This window comes from Coffea eugenioides, chromosome 1 (genome assembly GCF_003713205.1).
Source record: "Coffea eugenioides isolate CCC68of chromosome 1, Ceug_1.0, whole genome shotgun sequence".
In the NCBI taxonomy this organism is placed as follows: Eukaryota; Viridiplantae; Streptophyta; class Magnoliopsida; order Gentianales; family Rubiaceae; genus Coffea; species Coffea eugenioides.
In genome coordinates, this window is record NC_040035.1 from 21375116 (window position 1) to 21385897 (window position 10782).

Below are 10782 nucleotides of genomic sequence, written 5' to 3' on the forward strand. Positions count from 1 at the left end.
AAAGAGAAAAGGCTGTGGCTAGCCATTGGTGAAAGATGAATGTGTTGTTTCTTGTTAGGAACAATTGCAGTGGTAGTTGGGCTTTGGTGGATATTTTTTAAGGGGAGTGAAAATGCATAAAATGGACAAGATTTTTCATGGATAAATGGTGGGGCTACCAAATCCAAAAAGCGCATAAAATGCATTTTTCTAGAAAAAATGCGATCCAAACATGGCCTTATTCTTGTGCAAAATGAGGTGGGCTTTGAGTGAATGTGATATGGGCTTGGCCTCTTTGTCGAAGAAGATAGTGGTGATGGTGGAGTTGGGAAAGGTATTTACTTTATGTGCGAGTTGATCCAATTATCCCACTTCTACGTTGAAATACATTACATTGAATATTTGAGTATTTATTGAATAATAGCTAATTCACTCTTTATGAATTTGTTGAAAATTCCACGATCAGGTTTTTATATCCTGAATTTGTCATAAGAAAAAATAAAATAAAAATAAAAAATGGGTTCCTAAAATGGAGTTAAAAACGTCTTCCCCAAATCTAAAACTACTAAAATTTTGATATTTGAAATTACAAAGCGCTGCAGATAATTCCAGAGATGTAAATTGACTAAAATGGACCATGAGGCAGGAGACCAGAGAAGCTCGAACATTTGACCGGAAGACGGAAATTTCCAATTTTCACCCTGAAATTGCGTCTTGTCTTACACCGGTACTATAAATATGACCATTCTAGAATGACCCCAAAGAGAGATGGAGAGGGAGATCTTGGGGTAGCAAAGTAGAAGAAAAGAGCGGGAGGATCTTCTCCTCTTTCATTTCCACCCTCCTCCTCTCTCTCTCTTCCTCCTTTATTATAAATTTTAAAAAAATTAATAATGGAGGCTGAAGGAGTTCCCATACCCTCCATGTCTGCATCTCATCCACCGACTTCCGATGATCATCCTGATTTCTCACCGGCCGGATCTCCTGACCTCGCCGACGAACAGCACCAGCAGCTTCTGATGCCCTCCGATCAGCCTGCTGTCACTCTTTCCGATGATCTCCGCGACAAAATCATTAAGCAGGCACCCTCTTTTTTCCCAACTTTTTGTTTTTTATTAGTATTTTTTTAGTTTTAAGTTAGATATATTTTATTTAGTTTATATTTAACTCTATAATTACTTATATTTGATTTTTGAACTTAAATGTAGAGGTTTTTTTTATTTTAATGACAAAGAAAAAGGAAAATTTGCCATTGATATTCGTGCAAAAGAGATAAGAGTAGGATTTTTAGACTTTGACTAGATTTTTTTCTCTCCCTCCTGTTTGTCGTTATAGTCAGTATCTTTTTTTTTTTTTCATAAAAATTTTGGAGGTAAAATTTATCTTATTCACTAGTTTATTAGAACTCCTATATGATTGTGTCTGATTCTTGAGCTCAATTGCAGAGTTTTTGAATTTTAAAGCAAAAACTAATTATCTGAGCTTGAAATTGATATTCCCGGGCAGCAGTCAGTGTAGGATTTGTTCTTTGACTAGATTTTTGACAGGAATGCAATTCTCCATGGGGTTTTAGGGTCAGAGCTTGAATCAGGGATGTATGCAACTTATAATTTGTTATTTTGCCCATATCTTTTTGTAGGTGGAGTACTACTTTAGTGATGAAAATTTACCTGCAGACAAGTTTTTGATGAAGTATGTGAGTAAAGACAAGGATGGCTATGGTAAGGAAAAATTTAATAGTTTGTTAGTTTGATTACTCTTGTTTATGGAAGCTCTTGTGGCATAGTAATGTCTGAATCACCTTTGCTTTGCAATCTACAATCTGATTAAATTGGTTTATGCACCAAGGCAGGCACTCATGTATTACCTTTATGCATAGTTTGTACTTCATTATTTTCTATTTGAATCCATAAGTTGGTCATTGATAAGTGGGAAATATGATGGTAAATTGGTTGGTTTTTGTTTAGCATGTTCATCGTTATTGACTGTGGAATACCAATTTCAGCTATTTAGGTCTTTACTGATGGTGTTATTTCTAATTGTGGCATGCCAGTATTAACACGACAGCTTTTTGTGATTGAAAATTATTAAAACAAAAGTCAAGGTTCCCGAACAATAATGAAACACCCTGAGCAATTGACTTGTTTGCCTAGTACAATCTCCCAAAGTCTTCTACTTGTATGCTTTATGGTGACCATCCGTCATTCAGTGCCTGTGAATTCACACATTTTTGCACTGGGTAGGAGCATTGGCAGGTTATCTTCAAATTCACAACCTCTTTTTCCTTCTGTCTGTCATTTGGCAGGTGGCGTGTATTGCTTAATATGAGATTCCATTTTTAGTAAACATCTTCAGGAGTCGAGGGGAAACAGTGTAAATATTTTTGAACTAGATCACATGCATTGTTTTTCTTAAATGCTTATTGTCCATAATTGAGCACTAATTGGAGTGTTCATTGAACGTTTGGCATCTATGATGCATTTTCTCTTCTGGGCACATCAAGTCTCCTGAACTTATAATTGTTGTTTGTTTGGCACCAGACACTTGGGATGCTTCTAAGACTCTTCTTCGCAATTGCCATTTAAAATTCTCCATGTAACTTGTGTTTATGCTGCCGCAAAAGGTTGATACCTTGAAAATAGCTTTCTTCTTTTCTCTCATGTGTTCTGATTGACGTCCACAAAGTGTAGAAGTTTGGCTTTCAATTCTGAGTACAAGTGATGCTCGAATAAATGCTACACAAGTTGTGGGGCTGGGATAGAAGGGGAAAAGCAAAATGCTTTAGTAAGGAGTATCTGATTAGTATTCCTTTTCGTTTCGTCTATCCTCTATTCTAATCTAACCATTCTTTAAAAAGGAGGTTTCATTCACCTGGATAGCTGGTCATGAAGTTTGAATAGTTCCCTATAAAGACTTAAACCAACATTAGAAAGACCTCCTCACTACTGAAGAGGACTAGGAACTGGAGAGTCATTTTTCTGATTGCATTCATATTGATTATGAATTGCGTCTCATATGTCATGTATCAGGATATGTTCCGTAGCTTTCTGTTGATAAGCTTTTGGTCAGTGAAAAACTATAATGCCAACTATTGCATAGAAATTGTGTTAGCAAGTTGAGAATAGAGCGAATGTGATGAACTATAGCAGGTACTTCTGACTAGTCTGCCATCCTAGATGTCTCCTGGTGCGGCTAAATTGGCGGTGCCGAACATCTGGCTTGGTCTGAATGATTGTGCTATCAACTGCTGACTGATTCATTCTCTATTCACACAGCACTGGCTTGCTATTTTCTATTGTTTTCATAATTGTTCAATTCCTTTTTCTGTTCAATTTAGTTCTAAGTTTGGATTTGCAACCTTGATTTAAGGACATGCCACAGAATTCAATGTTCCTACATTTGCATGGGCTCCATACATGGACAATACAACTTCGCATCATTTTTCTTGACTCTCTCATATTACGTGTTGCTTATTGAGGAGAGCGAGAAAAAGATGCATTGCACCTTAGAAATGCTTTTTATCAACCTCAATCTTCTTATTTAGATTTTGCAATGTGTCTCTTCAACTTTTCCTAGTTGTATCTCGTATGCTTCCAAATAACCACCCTCTTCTTGGCTTCTTAACTTGTCCAAGGTGAATTTCTTTCATGGCTTGCTAGTGCAGTGTTGAGTGGCATTGGCATATTGTGACTTTCATGAAAGGATTAAAGACGAGCACAAGAATGAAAAGAGCTAAGTGGTTATCATAGCAGAATAACCTTGATAATGCCCAACCATCCTATTAGTTACTACCAAGCTCCAATTAGGGTGATATGGGGTGTAAATTGGAAATTGAAATGAAGAAAAAGGAAATGAAAGGATATCAACCACAAGAAAATAAGTGAATGAAAGTGACATCTATTCATCCTGTTTTGATGGATATGGAATCAGTAGAAACTCTGTAACATTGTTTTGAAATGAAAGGAGACTATCATAAAGCTCCATTGACCAACGTTGGGGACTAACTGTTGCAAAAATCCAAAAGGACATCTAGCTAGCAGCACTAAGTTCTGGGATTATTGCTGTTTGAGAGCCTTAAGGGATGGTTAACAACTTCTAGGTAATAACTGAAATGGAAGACTGCTGGTTGCAGAACATAAGATGAGTGCTTATAGGGCCCTGAACATGTTGCCGTAAAGTCACAAAAGACCAATACCCCTTAATGGGGCACATGCCTAGTACGTGGGCCTCAGCTGTACAAGACTTTCTAAAACTACTGCCACACTTTGCGACAAAGTATAGCTTATGAAGCATACCTTCCATGTGGAACAACAAACATGCTCCTGCATCACTAATTGCCTTTAAACTTGCCATTTTAATCTTTTGGTCTGCAATTTTAATCTTTTGGTCTGTGGTGAAAGCTTTCCAATCTTCTCCATGTTGCAAATTGTGTACATTGAACAGCAGATACTCTGCCGAGTGGCTGACCTCTTATATTTCAGTGTAAAGGCATATACCCTCCTGAGAAGAACTCTTCTTTTTCATTCTCGCAAGTCGTGACAAGTAGTGTTATGGATGTCAAATTGCTAGAAACTGTTGGGTGTGAATGAGAATGTGATGGCTAACATTATTACCACATGGTATGACAAATGGTTGGATATTTCTGTAATATGATAAACTGATGAACACTTTGTGTATAACAATGTAATGGCAAAAGATAATAGCTAAGCTGTTTGATTTAATGCATTAGAACTTTGCTTTAGAATCTTTCTCATAATGAAGTGCGATAAGTACAAAAGAAATAGCAGAGAGTTTTTCTTTTTATTAAAGAAAAAAGAGAAAAGAACACATGTTGATGAATCTTTGGTGGGATGTCAAAGAGCTTAACCAAAGAATTGATGTGTGGGTTGTTATCATGGCTACTGGTATAGCCTCTATGAATATTGTAGATGTTGGATTTCTGATGCTATGTTTGGGTATTATAGTTCTCATATAGTTTTTTAATGCATTGATTTAATTTTTTTTTTTTTTAATCTTGAGTTGTCTGTCAGTGAGCAGTTGTGTGTTTGGGATGTGATGAAGGCATGAGACATAGGACATATGTCCTTTCTCTGTCATTATGATGTTTTGCCCCCCCACAAGCATTAAAAGGGCATATAATTTCTTGCAGTTCCTATTGGAGTTGTGGCTTCTTTCAAAAAAATGAAGAAGCTTACAAGAGACACATCCTTGATAGTGTCTGCACTCAGGCAATCTTCTCTTCTTGTAAGCCTCCTAGTTCCTCAGAAGATACTTATTTTTAGCTGTCGATTACTTTCTTTGTTCTTTATTTTTGTTTCTTATGTAGTATAGATTAAGCTTTAACGTATTTATCTTTTTTCACCTAATATCTGCTTTCTTGGTCCATGTATGAGTAGTCTAGGGTAATATATAAATTGATGATCATTATTCCAGTTTGTTGGCGACTGTAGGTTGTTAGTAACAGTGGGAAGAAGGTGAAACGAGTTCAACCTCTTCCATCAACTGAGGCCAAGGACCCAATGGTATTCTTCTTTTTGTTTAAGGAACCTGATACATTTTGGTCATAGAATGTTAGTTATGGAAGATCTGGTGCATTGATGTTTCAACTCCAGCTTTGCACTGTTTTGGTGGAAAATTTACCTGATGATCACTCTGTGGAGAATCTTCAGATGGTATTTGGTGTAGCTGGAAAGTACGTCTCTCTCTCTCTCTACACTGTAACATTGTGTCTCAATGCTTCTTCAAGTAATACTTGCGCAATGGTATTTTCATTGTTGAAATTTCCAGTATAAAGCACATCACACTTCGTGATCCGCATGCTGCAAGGGAGTCCAGAAAAGTAACAACTGCAGAGAAGCTGCTTAGTGGTAAGGTATGGTTTGAAAGTTTGCTATTGGAACTCTAATGCTATGCTAGAGTTTATATGCAGTGTAGGTTTGGATTTTGAGCAGTAAATCCTCTCGTATTATAGCTTAGTTGAAAGAGATTTTTCCATGCCTGAAATTCCACTCCTGATGAAGATTTTAAACATGCTATTTTTCCTTCCCTCTATCCATGAAATTTTTTTTTTTTTAAAGTTATGTTACTTGAGGCAGTTGGCCAACATTCTTTTGTAACAGCGCGTAATGTCACTCATAATATTGTTGTCATTATTCAAGGTTTCAAGCAAAACCTCAGAATGGTGCTTGTGCATCTTGATCTTTCATCTGTCCAATGACTGTTTTGGAGCTTAACCTTTAAGTGTTTGGAACGTCCTTTGTTTTTTGTTCTTAGCTTTGCTATCAGGATGGAGTTTCTTGTTTAATGTGATGAAATTAGTTGATGAAGTCATTGTATAATCAAAGTTTTTGATTGTCTTGTTTGTTGGAATTTGGAAAATGATAATGTTGCGTAATGATTTGAATGGTACAATGATAATCAGTCTGATGTTCTGTGGTTATACTCATTCTATTCGTGTTTGCCACTTACATGCAAAGCAGAGCGTCCATTTTGATCTATCGATTGTGTTCCTGTGTAAATCTTCTGTGTTCTTGTGAGGATTCTAACCTGATGTAGCTAAAGCATAGGTATTCCTGTAACTGCTTCCTATTACATCCATCACTAGTCCTTAGGCACGAGCAAATAAAAAAAGGACCCCTAGATTATGGTCCTATATTTGACTTGTTGAGCTTTGGACAAATGTCTGCCTACTCTCCCGAGTCATAATTGAGATAATGGGTGGAGAAGAAGGATGAATCTACCATCTGTTGACTGGAACGTCATATACATGAAGTCAGTCATTTCTATTAGCTTTGGAAGAGTGTATTCGTTTGTCTAGCACTAATTATGTGTTTTTTTTTCCTAATGCTGAAGTTGCATGCTCTTGTGGAGTACGACACAGTGGAGGCTGCAGAAAAAGCTGTGAGTTTTAAGTAGTTTCCCTTATACTTTGCAACCTGCCCATGTTCTAGTCAATATTGTCAATTTAATGGTATTCACTGTTTCCACTCAATTTGTTTCAGGTGGCTCATTTAAATAATGAGCAGGATTGGCGATATGGCCTGCGGGTCAAACTTTTAAAGAAAAAGGTAATTGGATCTCATCTTCATCTCCATATTAGTAAGAACCGCAAGGTTGATTTTCCTGTCTCTGCATTCAGACCAAAGAAGTCGGGAAAAAAGTATGGAGGGAAGTCGATGCTGAGAAGAACATTGTCCAAGCATCTAATACAGCTGTAGAAGAGGAAAACAATGATTCAAGTGATCACCATGATGATTCTCATGATGAAGAGGTTAGAAAGAAACCTTCTCTAGCCCTCGCTAGCCTTTTCCTTCATCCTTTTTCATCTTTTGTTTTCTACTGAGATATGCTATTGTTCAATGTGCTTCCCTTCCGTGCTGAATAGAACCTTTTGTTTCTTAATGGTGCCAATATTGCAGTCCTGGGGGACTGCATCGACATATTCAGGAAAAGTGGAATCAGAGAACAAAACAGTTTTTATAATCCTATTCTACACACACTGATAGACGTCACTTATACAGTAGTTTATATTATGGTCCGCTGTCAAAGCTTCAAGCTCTTCCCAAAATGTTTGTATTAATTGCTGCTTTGTTGCATCCACCTTAATGTGGTTATGTGCTGATTGGCACCCAGTGGTACATTACTTCTGTGCATTGCCTAGAAATCATTTTTGCTCTTGAATTTTCCTACTGGTGGGCGTGCCTATATAAATTTTCAGTTGCAAATTATGTAGCAAATAATTTTATCCAACAACATTTTACTTGTCTCACTATAGGAGGGGGATCACTTAACAAAGGATAAAAGTGGGGAACACCCACGAAAGGAAAAGAATGGGGACCATCTGCACAAAGAGAATAATGGTCAAAGGAATCGACATCGAGGGCGTGGAAGGAGACAGAAATATCATGGCACAAATGGACATGGTAATAAGAAAGTTGGAGCCTACACTTTCCCGTTGTTTGTGCCTTTTATATATGGTTGTCTTCTTGTAGTTACATATAGGAATATGTAAATGTCTGCAGGCCATGGAACACCACCTTCGAGTCATGTTGAGCCCTCGAAGCCACCACCAGGCCCGAAAATGCCGGATGGTACCAGAGGATTTACCATGGGGCGAGGCCGACCTCTGGTGTCAAATGCAATCTAATCGGCATTCTTTTATCCTTGTTTGTTGATTGTAATCCTTGTATGATAGCATTGATCCTTCCTTGTGCAACGCTTAGTGTTTTTTGGTTGATTTGCCGGTGTATCTGTAATGGTTCACTGCCGTGCCTGGTGGTGGTGCAAAGTAAAAGATTTGGAAAGAACTGCAGTCTATGAATGGACTGTATTGGAAGGAACTTTGTGCATGCTTTGATAATTGCAATTGCAACGTGGTTGATCTTTTCAGTGAATGTGAGTCAAGTTGCGGGAAGGTAAGAAATTGTTGAAGGAAAATATTGCTTGACGTATCTTTAAGAAATTAACTGACTGGGCGGTAAAAAATTTTGTTACTTTTTAAACAAACAGAAAGGTTGAAATGGTGAAATATGTCAAGTTCCAATATTTTCAAATATTTTTATTTAATTATAAAACACTACTGCTAATTAGAAACAGCGAATCAAACATGAAGATTTCACTTCATCATGGTCCAATGAGTTTTCTTCCCTAAAAGGGACCTCATTTTTCAGTACAACTAGTGTATCAAATCGTTGTACAAAGTGTGGAGGAAAAAAAAACTAGGATAGCTCTTGTCTCTCTAATGTCCAAAGGGAAGAAACATAGATCAGAAATTTAACAAAAGAAGCCCTAATTTTGAAGTGTGATAAGGGGTTGTTTGCTAAGCATTGTGTAATGCGACACCTAAATTTGCAGTAACCGAGCTTTAGATTGAAAGGATTTTAAGAGTTTGACTGCCCGAAGCTTGTTTAGGCCGGTTGAACATCTTGGGCCGTATTTTCGGACGTCCTCTGCTACTATTGGCTGTTTGAAATGACAAAACTCAGTAATAAAATGTGCCTAGAAATTTAGGCCACCTGATTGGCCATAATCTCAGCGATCCCAGTGGTCCGAAGAAAGATACTTCAAAAGGAAAAAGCCAAGGCATCGTAGGCCACTCCTTCGGCCGTTCGAAACCAAGAAGCGAATATTTACAAATATTCCGGAAAAGTCTTTGACCACGAACTTCGGCCATTGAGGAGATCTTATGACTATCGAAGTGTCATTACACAATTTGAGAAAACAGAGTTCGGACGCCTCTTTGGCCACCCACCTGTAACTTATGCTGGCCGAACTCCCTAATGATGATGATGATTATTTTTTAACAATCATTGCTTGATCATTGAGGGGCGTTTTGGACCAGTTATTGGAGTCCTTTAAACACCTTAAAGTCTGAACTTGTTATGAACTTTTGTCTATTTTGTGAGGTTGTAAAACAAATAATAGTTCTTATTTGTTTGGAAGCATTCAATTGTTGTTTAGTGAAGGTTAACTTGAGTGATTTGTAAAACTTTTTGACTCAACTAAAAGAAGTTTAGGGTGAGCAAAGAGTGAATCTCCTTTTGTGCAAGTTGATTTACTTCACTAACATTTTGGTTTACTTCACTAACATTTGAAGAAGCCACTAGTAGATTCAACTCCAAATTAGAAAGAATTTGGGAGCGTGATTGATTTGCATTTTCTTTAATATGTTACTCTATCTCGTTTATTACTCAATTGTATGGATAAATTTCTTCATCTTCATAACTATTTTATGTGTTTAAGTGTGTGATTACCTAGATTATTTTTTACTAGTAAAAATTGGGTGAAAATTGGCCATCTATTGTTTATTTCTTGTTCAATCTAATTCATCCCCTTCTTAGGTTGCTTTTAAGCCTTACAATTGGTATTAGAGACCGGTCTCCTAGAGTTTAAACTCAATCAATTTAGGAGTAGATATGGCAATTAACAATGCTTTGTTCTTAAAGGGTCAATCTATTACTAGGTCTCCCATATTTAATGGTGTAAATTATGTTAATTGGAAGAACGTATGGAAATATTTTTGCAATCTGTTGATATCAAGTTGTGATATATTGTAAATGAAAGTTCTTATGAAGTTACTATTTTAGATGTGGATTTGGGTAGAAATAGATCTGAAACTAGAAATGAATTGTGTGCTCAATATAAGATTAATCTCACTTTGAATGCCAAAAGTATGAATGTTTTGTATAATGCTTTAGATGCTAATGGATCAACTAGATTTAAAGGTTGTGAATCGACTAAAGAAATATGGAATAAATTGAAAAAAATTCATGAAGGTACTGATAACGTTAGAAAACAAAAGAAATCTTTACTTGTATCAAATATGAATCCTTCAAAATGGAACCACATGAGAATATTGATAAGACATATAGTAGATTCAATGATATCATTAAAGATTTTGAAGTGCTTGATAAAGAATATTCTTTGAATGAGGAAAATAGAAAGATTTTAAATGTTTTATCTAAAGATCGAAAAAATAAGGCCATAGCCATAGAAGAAGTAAAAACTTTGAATTCTATACCCGTTAAATCTATTGTTAACTCACTAACCTGTTATGAATTAAAACTCAAGTGAAAGGTACAAGAAGAGGAAGATGCTAGAGTCAAGAGAAGTATTGCACTTAATGCTTCTCAAGGAGAATATGATATATTCTCTCTTGATAGTGAGGATAGAGAGATGGATAAAATGATCTAGATGGATGAAAATAATCTAGTTTTTCTCACTCAAAGTTTCAAAAAGATATTAGCCAACAAAAGGATATTGCGGAGAGGTGGTCCAAGTAACAATAACAACAACCAACCCAAT

The 10782-nt window shown here is 36.5% G+C and overlaps 1 protein-coding gene across 1 annotated transcript; it reads left to right on the forward strand.

Annotated features, from left to right (window-relative positions):
- Window positions 1–739: 739 nt before the first annotated feature.
- Window positions 740–8372, forward strand: LOC113781575 (la-related protein 6A). The gene is made up of 11 exons (XM_027327535.1): window positions 740–1061; window positions 1619–1700; window positions 5129–5223; window positions 5430–5501; window positions 5592–5671; window positions 5767–5851; window positions 6832–6879; window positions 6981–7046; window positions 7118–7249; window positions 7754–7901; window positions 8001–8372. The coding sequence occupies exons 1-11, from the start codon at window positions 873–875 to the stop codon at window positions 8123–8125; spliced, it is 1122 nt and encodes a 373-aa protein (XP_027183336.1). The 5' UTR covers window positions 740–872; the 3' UTR covers window positions 8126–8372.
- The last annotated feature ends 2410 nt before the right edge of the window (window positions 8373–10782 follow it).

What these genes read in the sequence shown, in the direction of transcription:
- LOC113781575 (XM_027327535.1), top strand. Translation starts at nt 873, where the DNA reads ATGGAGGCTGAAGGAGTTCCCATACCCTCCATGTCTGCATCTCATCCA. An exon ending in TAAAGACAAGGATGGCTATG is followed by an intron (nt 1,701 to 5,128) that starts GTAAGGAAAAAT and finishes AATTTCTTGCAG; the next exon opens with TTCCTATTGGAGTTGTGGCT. An exon ending in CTGAGGCCAAGGACCCAATG is followed by an intron (nt 5,502 to 5,591) that starts GTATTCTTCTTT and finishes TTTCAACTCCAG; the next exon opens with CTTTGCACTGTTTTGGTGGA.